Source organism: Sparus aurata, unplaced genomic scaffold (genome assembly GCF_900880675.1).
Source record: "Sparus aurata unplaced genomic scaffold, fSpaAur1.1, whole genome shotgun sequence".
Classification (NCBI taxonomy): Eukaryota; Metazoa; Chordata; class Actinopteri; order Spariformes; family Sparidae; genus Sparus; species Sparus aurata.
The window spans coordinates 15,131-30,856 of NW_022045102.1; the positions used below are offsets into that span (position 1 = coordinate 15,131).

General features: G+C 47.1%; 1 protein-coding gene across 1 annotated transcript; it reads left to right on the forward strand.

The window, feature by feature from the left end:
* The first annotated feature begins 4,011 nt into the window (after nt 1–4,011).
* Nucleotides 4,012–9,973, forward strand: hmgb2b (high mobility group box 2b). The gene is made up of 5 exons (XM_030410453.1): nt 4,012–4,164; nt 5,714–5,872; nt 7,225–7,376; nt 8,672–8,846; nt 8,981–9,973. Exons 2-5 carry the CDS (start codon nt 5,723–5,725, stop codon nt 9,107–9,109), a joined length of 606 nt encoding a protein of 201 aa, XP_030266313.1. The 5' UTR covers nt 4,012–4,164; nt 5,714–5,722; the 3' UTR covers nt 9,110–9,973.
* The last annotated feature ends 5,753 nt before the right edge of the window (nt 9,974–15,726 follow it).

The window sequence follows — 15,726 nt, forward strand, 5'->3', positions numbered from 1 at the left end:
TCCCTCGGCTCAGTTCTGATCTGTGTTGGATCTCTGCTCCCTCAGCTCAGTTCTGACTCTGTGTTGGATCTCTGGTCAGTTCTGATCTGTGTTGGATCTCTGCTCCCTCGGCTCAGTTCTGATCTGTGTTGGATCTCTGCTCCCTCGGCTCAGTTCTGATCTGTGTTGGATCTCTGCTCCCTCGGCTCAGTTCTGATCTGAGTTGGATCTCTGCTCCCTCGGCTCAGTTCTGACTCTGTGTTGGATCTCTGGTCAGTTCTGATCTGTGTTGGATCTCTGCTCCCTCGGCTCAGTTCTGATCTGTGTTGGATCTCTGCTCCCTCGGCTCAGTTCTGATCTGTGTTGGATCTCTGCTCCCTCGGCTCAGTTCTGATCTGCGTTGGATCTCTGCTCCCTCGGCTCAGTTCTGACTCTGTGTTGGATCTCTGGTCAGTTCTGATCTGTGTTGGATCTCTGCTCCCTCGGCTCAGTTCTGATCTGTGTTGGATCTCTGCTCCCTCAGCTCAGTTCTGACTCTGTGTTGGATCTCTGGTCAGTTCTGATCTGTGTTGGATCTCTGCTCCCTCGGCTCAGTTCTGACTCTGTATTGGATCTCTGCTCCCTCGGCTCAGTTCTGACTCTGTGTTGGATCTCTGGTCAGTTCTGACTCTGTGTTGGATCTCTGCTCCCTCGGCTCAGTTCTGATCTGTGTTGGATCTCTGCTCCCTCGGCTCAGTTCTGATCTGTGTTGGATCTCTGCTCCCTCGGCTCAGTTCTGATCTGTGTTGGATCTCTGCTCCCTCGGCTCAGTTCTGATCTGTGTTGGATCTCTGCTCCCTCGGCTCAGTTCTGATCTGTGTTGGATCTCTGCTCCCTCGGCTCAGTTCTGATCTGTGTTGGATCTCTGCTCCCTCGGCTCAGTTCTGATCTGTGTTGGATCTCTGCTCCCTCGGCTCAGTTCTGACTCTGTGTTGGATCTCTGGTCAGTTCTGACTCTGTGTTGGATCTCTGCTCCCTCGGCTCAGTTCTGACTCTGTGTTGGATCTCTGGTCAGTTCTGATCTGTGTTGGATCTCTGCTCCCTCAGCTCAGTTCTGATCTGTGTTGGATCTCTGCTCCCTCGGCTCAGTTCTGATCTGTGTTGGATCTCTGCTCCCTCGGCTCAGTTCTGATCTGTGTTGGATCTCTGCTCCCTCGGCTCAGTTCTGATCTGTGTTGGATCTCTGCTCCCTCGGCTCAGTTCTGATCTGTGTTGGATCTCTGCTCCCTCGGCTCAGTTCTGACTCTGTGTTGGATCTTGGCTCAGTTCTGACTCTGTGTTGGATCTCTGGTCAGTTCTGACTCTGTGTTGGATCTCTGGTCAGTTCTGACTCTGTGTTGGATCTCTGCTCCCTCGGCTCAGTTCTGATCTGTGTTGGATCTCTGCTCCCTCAGCTCAGTTCTGATCTGTGTTGGATCTCTGCTCCCTCGGCTCAGTTCTGATCTGTGTTGGATCTCTGCTCCCTCGGCTCAGTTCTGATCTGTGTTGGATCTCTGGTCAGTTCTGACTCTGTGTTGGATCTCTGCTCCCTCGGCTCAGTTCTGATCTGTGTTGGATCTCTGCTCCCTCAGCTCAGTTCTGATCTGTGTTGGATCTCTGCTCCCTCGGCTCAGTTCTGATCTGTGTTGGATCTCTGCTCCCTCGGCTCAGTTCTGATCTGTGTTGGATCTCTGCTCCCTCGGCTCAGTTCTGATCTGTGTTGGATCTCTGGTCAGTTCTGACTCTGTGTTGGATCTCTGCTCCCTCGGCTCAGTTCTGATCTGTGTTGGATCTCTGCTCCCTCAGCTCAGTTCTGATCTGTGTTGGATCTCTGCTCCCTCGGCTCAGTTCTGATCTGTGTTGGATCTCTGCTCCCTCGGCTCAGTTCTGATCTGTGTTGGATCTCTGCTCCCTCGGCTCAGTTCTGACTCTGTGTTGGATCTCTGGTCAGTTCTGACTCTGTGTTGGATCTCTGGTCAGTTCTGATCTGTGTTGGATCTCTGCTCCCTCAGCTCAGTTCTGACTCTGTGTTGGATCTCTGCTCCCTCGGCTCAGTTCTGACTCTGTGTTGGATCTCTGGTCCCTCAGCTCAGTTCTGACTCTGTGTTGGATCTCTGGTCCCTCGGCTCAGTTCTGATCTGTGTTGGATCTCTGGTCAGTTCTGATCTGTGTTGGATCTCTGGTCCCTCAGCTCAGTTCTGATCTGTGTTGGATTTCTGCTCCCTCGGCTCAGTTCTGATCTGTGTTGGATCTCTGCTCCCTCGGCTCAGTTCTGATCTGTGTTGGATCTCTGCTCCCTCAGCTCAGTTCTGATCTGTGTTGGATCTCTGCTCCCTCGGCTCAGTCCTGATCTGTGTTGGATCTCTGGTCAGTTCTGATCTGTGTTGGATCTCTGCTCCCTCGGCTCAGTTCTGACTCTGTCTTGGATCTTGGCTCAGTTCTGACTCTGTGTTGGATCTCTGCTCCCTCGGCTCAGTTCTGACTCTGTGTTGGATCTCTGGTCAGTTCTGATCTGTGTTGGATCTCTGCTCCCTCAGCTCAGTTCTGACTCTGTGTTGGATCTCTGGTCCCTCAGCTCAGTTCTGATCTGTGTTGGATCTCTGCTCCCTCAGCTCAGTTCTGACTCTGTGTTGGATCTCTGGTCAGTTCTGATCTGTGTTGGATCTCTGCTCCCTCGGCTCAGTTCTGATCTGTGTTGGATCTCTGCTCCCTCAGCTCAGTTCTGACTCTTTGTTGGATCTCTGGTCAGTTCTGATCTGTGTTGGATCTCTGCTCCCTCGGCTCAGTTCTGACTCTGTGTTGGATCTTGGCTCAGTTCTGACTCTGTGTTGGATCTCTGCTCCCTCGGCTCAGTTCTGATCTGTGTTGGATCTCTGCTCCCTCGGCTCAGTTCTGACTCTGTGTTGGATCTCTGGTCAGTTCTGATCTGTGTTGGATCTCTGCTCCCTCGGCTCAGTTCTGATCTGTGTTGGACCTCTGCTCCCTCGGCTCGGTTCTGATCTGTGTTGGATCTCTGCTCCCTCGGCTCAGTTCTGACTCTGTGTTGGATCTCTGGTCAGTTCTGATCTGTGTTGGATCTCTGCTCCCTCGGCTCAGTTCTGTTCTGTGTTGGACCTCTGCTCCCTCGGCTCGGTTCTGATCTGTGTTGGATCTCTGCTCCCTCGGCTCAGTTCTGACTCTGTGTTGGATCTCTGGTCAGTTCTGATCTGTGTTGGATCTCTGCTCCCTCGGCTCAGTTCTGTTCTGTGTTGGATCTCTGCTCCCTCGGCTCAGTTCTGATCTGTGTTGGATCTCTGCTCCCTCAGCTCAGTTCTGACTCTGTCTTGGATCTTGGCTCAGTTCTGACTCTGTGTTGGATCTCTGGTCAGTTCTGATCTGTGTTGGATCTCTGCTCCCTCGGCTCAGTTCTGTTCTGTGTTGGATCTCTGCTCCCTCGGCTCGGTTCTGATCTGTGTTGGATCTCTGAGCTCCAGTGGACGGAGGCGTCTCTGAGGATGTGAGGACGTCCTGAGTGAAGCTCTCCATGTGAGGGACAGATGGAGGAACATGGACACCATGACACACGAACGGGACGTGTGTGTGATGGTGTGCTAATTGTCTCTGGGTGAAGTTTCTCTCGTGTTTTGGGTCCACTGCCTGGTCCGCATCAGAACCAACACTCTCTGACGGCACCACAGTCACAACCAGCCCAACTCTGGCTTCTCTACTCTCCCTCTTCATCCTTCACTCCGCTGCTGTCTGTCGCCCCTCCCCCTCCTCGTCACACACTGGCTGCTTCACCTGACAGACACTAACTCTGACCAATCAGACGCAGGGACGCCAGCTAGCTCCTCCCTGTTGTAAGTACAATTCCCGCCCTGCTCGCGTCGCTGGGGAGGCGGAGCCGAGCAGCAACCAGCTTTGACTTGCGGCAACGTGAGCCAATCACAGTCGAGTATTCAGCCGAGCTCCGCCCAGGTCGGCCGGCCGTGTCCCCGCCCCCTGAATAGGAATGACCAACGGGGGCGTTGCTGGGGGGCGGTGCCGGGCTCGAGCTCGACCCAGTTTGAAAGTGAACCAACGTCTCCAGTCGCTGCTTCAGCCCCCAAACAACAACAGAACACCTGAATCTGAAAACCCTGAACCGACCCAAAGTCCGCACCAGCCCGCAGCCGGCCCTCCTGACCAGTGAGTACCTCCGTCCTTCTCTCTCTCCGCACCCCGCGCACATTTCAGACATTTCACCGAGCGAGCTGGCTTTGATTTACCGGCTGACTGCAGAATCCTCCAGTAAAAGGTCCGATGATGAGGCTGGAAAAACGAATAAAATGGCCGCTGACACGGTCGCAGAGTGGCGGCGGTGAGTCCGCTCACAGGTCCGTGTGTGCAGTCCGGGACGGTTCGGACGTGTTGTTGTAAACACGAAACGCCCATTATGGAGCATGAACGCCAGGAAATAGTCCTGTCCCATACATACAGCGCTGACCCCTCCAGAGCATAGCCGGAGCCCGTCGTTGAAAATGCGTAGCTGCTGTACTGACTCCATGTTTCCATTGCACACACGGCCGTTTGCTATAAAAACGGCGCTGTGGTTAAAATAAATCCTCCGCGGACCGACATGAAGCCTCACACCGTGTTTCCTGACGGCTCCGTCCTTTAGAGACATTTTGTCCGCCTGCCGCTCCGTTAGCCTGCCGCTAGCGGAGGGGGATGGGGCGGCTAGCTCCGCAGAGGGCGGGAAGCAAATGGTGGCCCATTGTTCTGCGGGAGCTAGCAGTTAGCACGGCTAGGCTAACTGCAGCAGTCAGTAGAAGTCCATAGAAGACGCGGCTAGCTTTAGTCTTCGTTCATCTCTACGGCTCATAGAGCTCCAGTCACCGGGGGGAGCAGGCACCGGGCTCCGGCGGGATGTCCCGGACCAGGAGCACACCGAGCCGGGCTCCGGGAGGGTCGGAGGGCCTTCTCGCTCTCCGGCTGAGAAAATGGATCCTCACTTTGTTCTCTTTGTTATTCACATTCGGCCTCAGTTTGCTGCTCGGGCCGCCATCACCCCGATTAACGGTCCGGTACCGGAGACCTGCCTCGGTCCAGACGGAGGAGGCTGATGAGTTCACGTAGCATATTAATAAACACATTTAACAATTTAACAAGGTTTAATATGAATTATGAACAATATGAGACAAACAGGTTAAAGGGTCATTCCACCTAAATGTGTGTAAATCTGTCATTGTTGAGTTATCTGTACGTGATTTCACCCAAATAAAGATTTAATGTGAATCATGATTTTAATATTTCTGTGAATAGCAGGTACATTTAATTTTATTAATCTTTTATTTCTCTGGTGTCGAGTTCAACTTTGATATTATTGGTAATCAATCAGCCATCGATCATCCGCTCACTGTCTAATAAATGCTTAAATAAAGAGATCTGTGTTGGCTGTAACATGAGGCCATTGTGAAGAGTTTCTGCATCTCTTTGTTGTACGCGATGATGAAGTGATGGATTACAGATTGATCTTTACATGACTGACGGTGTGATTAATAATCAAGACGATCAGTTAGTCCTTTACAAATATTAACTTGACTGTCCATAATTAATTAAAGTATGAAACCATGTTGTTGGAGATAATAACATTTTTGCACTGAAATCAATAAATGATATGCAACACCAACTGTATCAAATCAGTTATATCAGTATTAATCCGTCTTCTGCTGTTTTCATCCCGTCTGTCTGACAGGCCGCCACTATGATGCGTAAAGACGTCAACAAGCCGAAGGGGAAGACGTCGGCGTACGCCTTCTTCGTCCAGACGTGTAGAGAGGAACACCGGAAGAAGAACCCAGAGCAGTCGGTCAACTTCGCCGAGTTCTCCAAGAAGTGCTCCGAGAGATGGAAGGTGAGACAGGCAGGCAGGCAGACAGATCAGTGACCTGTCTGACGGTGCAGTGTGTTAGTGTGTTTCAGGTGTGTGTATCTCAGGTTCTGCAGCAGGTAAGTCCCGATGAGGTCAGACACCTCGTTGTGAGGCACATCTGCGACGACGACATGACGACAGATAAACCATAAACTCTGACGTCCTGACAGCACTGAACACTGTTCAAGGTCTAACATGTTATTAAAGATGACTTTTTTCACACTGTGTACGTTTAATACATCTTTGTTACTGATTTTGACCATATAAATGTTTGAAAGAAGTCATATAGCGAGTTAATATCAAGTCTCCTGTCTGTCAGGACATCATGTAGGAAATATAAGGTATTCATTCCACAATAAACTGTTTGAAATTTAACAGTCACTGTGACTGATCAAAATGCTTTCTGAGATCTTATTCAGCCATGAACTCTGATTCCATTGCATTACGTTTATACAAACTTAAATATATGTTATTAATAAACCCAATACAGTAGAATCAAATACATTAGTTATACAAATATAGCCGGCACAACACAACAGTTTTTATATCACGACAAACACATGATATTTGTGTGTATAGAAACTGATATATGTACAGAGAAGTGTCTGGTGCGTCACTATAACTACAGTGTGGATGATTGTAGTTCTTTTGACTGACTGGTTTGATGTTTAAAAGTGGTAATTATTGAGTGTGTGTCACTTTGTGTAATAGATCTGTTGTCTGAGGATCCTCTCGTACATCCTGCAGCCACAGCAGACAAACTCTGAACAGTGTTTATTGAACTGAAGCTGTTTGGTGTCACTGACGCAACAACACAAACTCGGTATCAGTGCTGTTGACAGCTGCGCTGTGATTGGTCACTTCTGCAGACACTAACTCATAGATATTAATATATAAATATTATTATTATTGTTATTATTATTATTAAAGGTTTTAAAATGGGATAAAATGAGCTTTACAGCAGTGAAGGAACAGGTACCACGTTACTGCAGCCCTCCTTACTGATCATGTATTGATAATGGAATGCAGACATCAGGACAGGAATGTTTATTCATCTTCAGTGTTGGTTTCCTTTGATATTACAGATGTATTAATATTATTATGTGTGTGTATTCTGCAGACAGCACTGACACACAGATCTGATTATAACTACATTAGTCTGTTGTTACATGTTGACATACTGATTGTAACCAAACTGTACAGTTGGTTCAGTCTACACGCCTCTGATCTTCACCTGTTCAGGTAACCGGCTACAGAAACACAGACACCAGCTTAGTCAGAAACTCTGTCCTGATGGTGTGCGTCTGTGTGTGTGTGTGTGTGTGTGTGTTCAGGCTCTCACAGCCGGTGATAAGAAGTGTTTCGAGGACATGGCGAAGGCCGACAAGGTGCGCTACAACAGGGAGATGAGCGACTACATCCCACCTAAAGGCTTCGGAAAGAGAGGCCGCAAGAGGAAAGACCCCAACGCCCCCAAGAGACCCCCGTGAGTCTGCAGCACCGACACAGCGTAGAGACAACACGGTCATAACATAGACAACACAGACAGAACGTAGAGACAACACGGTCATAACATAGACAACACAGACAGAACGTAGAGACAACACGGTCATAACATAGACAACACAGACAGAACGTAGAGACAACACGGTCATAACATAGACAACACAGACAGAACGTAGAGACAGAAAGTAAAGACAACCCAGACAGAACATGGAGACAACATGGTCAGAACGTAGAGACAGAAAGTAAAGACAACACGGACAGAACGTAGAGACAACACGGTCATAACATAGACAACACAGACAGAAAGTAAAGACAACACGGTCATAACATAGACAACACAGACAGAACATAGAGACAACAAGGACAGAATGTAGAGACAGAAAGTAAAGACAACACAGACAGAACATGGAGACAACACGGTCATAACATAGACAACACAGACAGAAAGTAGAGACAACACGGTCATAACATAGACAACACAGACAGAACGTAGAGACAACACAGACAGAAAGTAGAGACAACACGGTAATAACATAGACAACACAGACAGAAAGTAGAGACAACACGGTCATAACATAGACAACACAGACAGAACGTAGAGACAACACAGACAGAAAGTAGAGACAACACGGTAATAAGATAGACAAAACAGACAGAACATAGAGACAACAAGGACAGAATGTAGAGACAGAAAGTAAAGACAACACAGACAGAACATGGAGAAAGAACGTAGAGACAACCCAGACAGAACGTGGAGACAACACAGTCAGAACAGACGCTTGATCCTGACTGCTCAGACGTGGATGTTGGAGTTTAAACTTGTTTATATTGGATCAGTCGAGGTCTAACAGAAACGAGCCGGACTGTAAGCTACACACTGATTGTGTTGGTGTGACTGTAGCTGCTGATCTGGCACCAGGGGGCAGCACAGAGCGCTCACCTGCTGACCTGGAGTTTTATTTTGAAAGTCTACTCTGACCTGTAGACACTTCAGTTCCATCTGGCTCCTGATGAAGTCTAACGAGCCTGATGTGTGCTGACAGTGACTATCTACCTCTGATCTGACAGATCAATACATCAATCAGTTTATAGGCTCAATCTAGAATATCACAGCAGGACGAACAGCACATCCATTAGTTTAATAAAAAGAAAAGACACTGAGCAGCTCCACAAACACTAACCTGTCTGTCTCTCTCTCTGTGTGTGTGTCTCTCTCTCTCTCTGTGTAACCGTCTCTCTGTGTGTGTCTGTCTTTGTGTGTCTCTCGGTCTGCAGGTCTGCGTTCTTCGTGTTCTGTAGTGAGTACCGTCCCAGCGTGAAGCAGCAGTATCCTGGTCTGTCTATAGGAGACTGTGCCAAGAAGCTGGGAGAGATGTGGAGCAAACTGTCTCAGTCTGAGAAGCTGCCCTACGAGGAGAAGGCCCAGAAACTACGAGAGAAATATGACCGGGTGAGACACACTGACAGCTCCTGTCATCATTGATCAGTAAAGAACCACTGAAAAGAGCTGATGACTACAGGAAGTGATGATGTCACATGATGAGCTGCTTCCTGTGTTGTGACGCTGCTTCCTGTGTGTGACAGGACATGGTGGCGTACCGCGGCGGCGGCACGTACTCAGCCAGGAATCCCGGCTCCTCCGCTCAGGGAGGAGAGGAAGAGGAGGACGATGATGGAGAGGACGACGACGACGACGACGACGATGACGAGTAGAGAAGAAGAGCTGCATCTGGATGAGAGAGAGACTGACTGAGTGTGTGTGAGAGACAGGTAGGTGTGTATGTTTCAGAGCTCTGTGACAGCAGATTGGACAGGATGAGGCAGGGGGTGGGGCTTCATCACAGGGGACAGGTGAGCTCAGCCAGTCAGGAGCAGGGGTGTCGTCTCCATGGTTACAGGGATTTTAAATAGACAGTAAACAGGAAGTCACACACAGGAGCAGCAACGAGCTACCTGTCAGGTTTCAAAATAAAACTTCCTGTACAGATGTTGCGGTCAGTCAGCCTCAGCTGAACTTCAACTGGAACAAGGACAGGCATCAGACAGAAGCAACGGAACAGGAGAACACAAGGATCAGACAGAAGCAACAGAGCAGGAGAACACAGGGATCAGACAGAAAAAACAGGATAGGAGAACACAAGAATCAGACAGAAGCAGCAGAACAGGGGAACACAAGGATCAGACAGAAGCAACAGAACAGGGGAACACAAGGATCAGACAGAAGCAACAGAACAGGGGAACACAAGGATCAGACGGTAGCAACAGAACAGGAGAACACAGGGATCAGACAGAAGCAACCGAACAGGAGAACACAAGAATCAGACGGTAGCAACAGAACAGGAGAATACAAGGATCAGACGGTAGCAACAGAACAGGAGAATACAAGGATCAGACGGTAGCAACAGAACAGGAGAACACAGGGATCAGACAGAAGCAACAGAACAGGAGAATACAAGAATCAGACAGAAGCAACAGAACAGGAGAATACAAGGATCAGACAGAAGCAACAGAACAGGAGAATACAAGAATCAGACAGAAGCAACAGAACACAGGGATCAGACGGTAGCAACAGAACAGGAGAACACAAGGATCAGACGGTAGCAGCAGAACACAGGGAATAGACAGAAGCAACAGAGTTGAGCTCAGAAGAACAGAAGAGTTAAAATTCTCTGCTCAGCCTCAACACACGTCTCTGCTCTGGGACACGTTATTGATCAGTGACAGGTTAATGAACAGTGACAAGTTATTGATCAGTGGCAGTTTGATGACTGTGATCAGTCTTTTATCAGCCTGATTGAGATCAGAGCTCTGAAACACACACACAGAACCAGAGGGAGTGTGTCACAGTGTGTGTGTGTGTTGCCTTTCAGTAACGTGTGCTTGGGCGCGTGTGTGTGTGCGTGTGTGTGTTTGTGTTTTGGAGGTCATCAGATGATAAACTGTCTGACACCAGAGGATAGTAAACTCCCCCCTCCCCTTCCCTCCTCCCCTCACTGTTACCATGGTTACCCCTGCACCCCCCTCCCTCCCTCCATCAGCCCTGTGTGTTGCCATGGGAACCCCCCCCCCCCCATCATTATCATGTTGTTGTTTTTTATTTTCTTACTGAAGTTTATTGTTCTGTTCCTGTTCACTGTCAGAGTAGAAACGTCAACTTTTATAATAAAAACTGAGTGAAAACACACACATACACCCTGTCTGTTCTTTTACACACACACACACACACACACACACACTCTCTCTCCTGGACCTCTGTCCGTGCTGGCTGTGGTAACTCCCACTGGTTTTAGAATGTTCTCCTCATTCAGCTCAGACATCCATCCTCAGATCAGACCACATGAAGCTGGATCCAGGTTCATTGCTAGAAAGCTGCTCTGAGGTTTTGAAGCCAGACCTCCAAGATGTTCTCTGTTGTTAGAGCGACAGCAGCAGAGACTTCCACTGACCGAGCTGGCTAACTTCCTGTTTGGCACCTGGCTAACTTGAATAGAAATACATTTCTTAATCTTGTGGCTCCACTATACTTTTCACATTTTATCTGACGCAATGGATCGAAGTTTGACAGTGATATGAGTGTTTTCTCAGGTTGTGACGCCTAAAAAGATCATTTTACAGATGTTTCTTTCACAATGGAAGCTAATAGGAAAGGTCATTTTGCGCTGCAGTGCACCATTTGATGATGGTGTGACACAGTTTAGACTCTATGAAAGCCTGGCGCTTTTCCTGGTGTCCTGGGTAAACCCGCCAGGTAGTGAGACTGAGCTGGGAGCGACTGGTGGAGCACCTGGTCCTCCAGCTCTGCAGGAGTTTGTGGCTCTTCCTGGGGGAGGTAAGGAATGTCTTGAAAGCCTCCAGGAGGCTGCTAAGAGCTGTGGTTGGAGTGAGATTTTCAAAAGAAAACATCCTGTGAGAGGTGACCCTCAGCCTACCTCTCCTATTGGTTGCTTGAGTGATGGCGATATCTGCAGGAGGAGAAGAACAGGTGTTTCCTGAGGAGAGCAGAACAATCATAGTAATGAGGTCAGGTGAGAACAGACTCGGGTGTCGGAATCTTTGATGATTCTAGTTCATATAAAGTCCGATGAGGACATTATTTGAATTCTCTTGATGGTTCGTGTTTTGTTTGTATTAAAGTGAGCAGTCCTGGTTGAATTCAGATTACTTTTGATTTTCAAGTCTGAACATACTGAGTTAAAGACAACAAAGTCCTGTTTTTTATTAGGATATTCTGAGAGTTCCGTTCCGAGGCGTTCCACACCAGAACTTTAGAGTCAGTTCTGTGACAAACAGGAAGCCAGTGTAATGATCTGGGAGTCTGGTTTGATCTGTGAGTGTCTCTAGTTGTTGCATAGTGTCCTGCCCTCTTGGCACCAGTCGGCCAGACATTTCAAACATCATTAAGTTGTGTTTTTCAGCGATGTCACAGTCGTAGTATGAGTGAGTTTCTGGTCCAGTGCTTTGTTTAAAAAGTGGTTTGTATTGTTGTTGTACAGGCCTGTGACCAGTAGGTGGCACAATTTAACAGATGTAGCTAATGATAACTGAGTGTGTGGACATGATGGCCCAACCGTTTTTTTTTCCCCCTTTAAGTTCACAACTCTTCTTTTCTCCTTTTATGAAGGTCCAGGTGACGACTGTCTGTCTGAGACAAACATGGCAGCCGTCTGACGCCTTTAAAGACACAGTGAAATATGTCCCATGATGAGTTTCTGTTCAGTGGAGCTGCTCTGACACTGTAGTATGTGGTTGTGTCCACTGGATGTCTCCAGCCTCAGAGTGAGATTATCTCTGTGTCTCTATAAATCATGTAGTTATATAACAGGCTGCCTGCTGCTGCCTCTGGACTTATGTAACACACATGGAAATGTCCCTTCAGCATCTCCTTCCTGTGTGAAGGCCGGCTGGGCTCTGTGTTCAGGACTGTCGGACCAGCAGAGTCAGAACATCTACTATCTAAGATTGACAATGTCTCAGGTTTGACCTCTGCCAGATGTTAGGTTAAACTCTTCCATGTCATGGCAGTGAGACAGATAATTCAGAGGTCCTCATCAATCATCATACCTTTATTAGCTGACAGAATTAATGCATGTTGATGAAAATCCATCTAAGAACCTCACCTTAGTAACACACTCATGATAGCTTGACCAGCAGCTCCAGCAGTGTTGACACTTCTGGATTTTCGGGAGTAGGTAACAGATGAAGGAGGTGTAAACGGTGGAAGCTCACCAGTATGAGCCAGAATCAGGCTCAGCTGTTAAAGCAGCTCACCAGCAGCTGATGGAGTATATCACTGTCAGGTGCTGCAGCAGCTGCACTTTGCTGAGCATCTAACCAGCAAATACCGTGGCATGATAGCGGTGCCACAGTATGCTACAGAAACAGAGGCGTCCAGTGGGTAGGTACTGTAAATACCATCCAGTACCATCAGACTGTAGGTACTGTAAATACCATCAGACTGCAGGTACTGTAAATACCATCCAATACCATCAGACTGTAGGTACTGTAAATACCATCAGACTGTAGGTACTGTAAATACCATCCAATACCATCAGACTGTAGGTACTGTAAATACCATCAGACTGTAGGTACTGTAAATGCCATCCAATACCATCAGACTGTAGGTACTGTAAATACCATCAGACTTTAGGTGATGCAAATACCATCAGACTGTAGGTACTCTAAATACCATCAGACTGTAGGTACTGTAAATACAATCAGACTGAAGGTACTGCAAATACCATCAGACTGTAGGTACTCTAAATACCATCAGACTGTAGGTACTGTAAATACAATCAGACTGAAGGTACTGTAAATACCATCAGACTGTAGGTACTGTAAATGCCATCCAATACCATCAGACTGTAGGTACTGTAAATACCATCAGACTTTAGGTGATGCAAATACCATCAGACTGTAGGTACTCTAAATACCATCAGACTGTAGGTACTGTAAATACAATCAGACTGAAGGTACTGCAAATACCATCAGACTGTAGGTACTGTAAATACCACCAGACTGTAGGTACTGTAAATACAATCAGACTGAAGGTACTACAACCAGACTGTAGGTACTGTAAATACAATCAGACTGCAGGTACTGTAAGTACCATCAGACTGTAGATACTGTAAATACAATCAGACAGCAGGTACTGTACCACCAGACTGTAAGTACTGTAAATACAATCAGACTGCAGGTACTGTTAATACAATCAGACTGTAGGTACCCTAAATACAATCAGACTGTAGGTACTCTAAAATACCATCAGACTGTAGGTACTCTAAATACCACCAGACTGTAGGTACTGTAAATACCACCAACTGCAGGTACTGTAAATACCATCAGACTGTAGGTACTGTAAATATCATCAGACTGTAGGTACTCTAAATACCATCAGACTGCAGGTACTGTAAACACCAACAGACTGTAGGTACTGTAAATACCACCAGACTGCAGGTACTGAAATTTGGTACAGTTAAGACCAAAGGCAGTCTGAAAAAAATTGGATATCGGGCCATCGTGAATTTCCAACATGGCGGCCACTGACAACAGTATTCAGATCAATTTCCTTTTTTGCATGGTATAAAATATGATGATGATGATCTTGTTAGTTAAATTTATTTATCGTACCTAGTTTAAGGAAGTTTATACATGAAGAATACATATAAATCAATAAAAATTCAAGATGATTGCCACGATCAGCATGAACATTGTAATTGTGATAATGTTTCGTATACCACATATCATATGGTCTATCTCCATAAATAATTATACATTTTATCATGCAAAAACAAAATCTGCAATGTGTAATAAGCCCAGAATCATCCTTTGTTCTCACAATTCAAGATGTCCACCATATACTTGCAGATATCACACACAAATGTAAGCGGTGCTAGTTAAAATTATCTAAAGGGAATTTAGTTTAATTTCAATCTTTTTCCTTAAACTTAACAAATACCCAAGTCTCAAAAATAGTGACATGTTGATGTCACCTTTAAGTCCTTCAATTCATTGGAAAGATCAGATGTGACTTGGCAATTGCAACATGCCTCGAGTTCATATTTGTCATATGCTTGGCTCTAGGTAGGCTTAGAACTGGATAAATAATACTTATTTCAAAACATATTTTGTTATTTCAATTAGCTCACAACTGTTCCACATAAATAATTAACATGCTAATGTGCTAATACCACATTTAAAATGGCGGATTGCTGTAAATATAAGACTACTTATTAGGAAGATACCGTGGGACCATGTCTGCTTTATTTAGGCTTGAAAATGGATAATAAAACTTATTATAGCAAAACCCTTATTATTTTCCCATTAAAACCCTGTTCCACATAAATAGTTAACGTGCTTATACCACCAATTGGTGGATTGCTAATATAAGACTACTTGGTAGGAAAATTCGGGAGGAACAATGCAGTTTTTGTCCTGGCTGTGGAACACTGGACCAGCACTATACCCTCCGCAGGGTGCTCGAGGGTTCATGGGAGTTGGCCTAACCAGTCCTAACCAGTGCTTTGTGGAAAGCATTCGACTGTGTCCCTCGTGGCATTCTGTGGGAGGTGCTTCGGGAGTACGAGGTCGGAGGCCCTCTGCTAAGGGCTGTACGGTCCCTGTACAACCGAAACAGAAGCTTGGTTCGCATTGCTGGCAGTAAGTCAGACCTGTTCCCAGTGCACGTTGGACTCCGGCAGGGCTGCCCTTTGTCACCGGTTCTGTTCATTATTTTTATGGACATAATTTATAGGCGCAGTCTGGAGCTAGAGGGGGGCTGGTTCGGGAGCCACTGGATCTCATCTCTGCTTTTCGCAGAAGATGTCTTGTTGGCTCCTATGGGCCAGGACCTCCAGCATGTCCTGGGGCAGATTGCCGCCAAGTGTGAAGCAGCTGGAATGAGTATCAGCACCTCCAAGTCTGAGGTCATGGTTCTCGACCGGAAAAAGGTGGCTTGCTCCCTCAGGGTTGGGGGGAGCTCCTGCCTCAAGTGGACGAGTTTAACTATCTTGGGGTCTTGTTCACGAGTGAGGGAAGGATGGAGCGCGAGATCGACAAGCGGATCAGGGCAGCGGCTGCAGTAATGCGGCCCTTGTACCGGTCTTTCGTGGTGAAGAAAGAGCTGAGCTGAAAGGCAAAGCTCTCGATTTACCGGTCAATCTGCGTTCCTACCCTCACCTATTGTCATGAACTTTGGGTCAAGACCAAAAGAATAAGATCCCAGATACAAGTGGCCAAAATGAGTTTCCTCCACAGGGTGACTGGGCGCTCCCATAGAGACAGAGTGAGGAGCTCTGTCACCCGGGAAGAGCTCGGAGTAGAGCCTCTGCTCC

Excerpts from the sequence above, each read along its gene's own strand:
- hmgb2b (XM_030410453.1), top strand. The coding sequence starts at position 5,723 with ATGATGCGTAAAGACGTCAACAAGCCGAAGGGGAAGACGTCGGCGTAC. Across the intron at positions 7,377-8,671 it reads AACGCCCCCAAGAGACCCCC|GTCTGCGTTCTTCGTGTTCT; the intron begins GTGAGTCTGCAG and ends CTCGGTCTGCAG. Across the intron at positions 8,847-8,980 it reads TACGAGAGAAATATGACCGG|GACATGGTGGCGTACCGCGG; the intron begins GTGAGACACACT and ends TGTGTGTGACAG.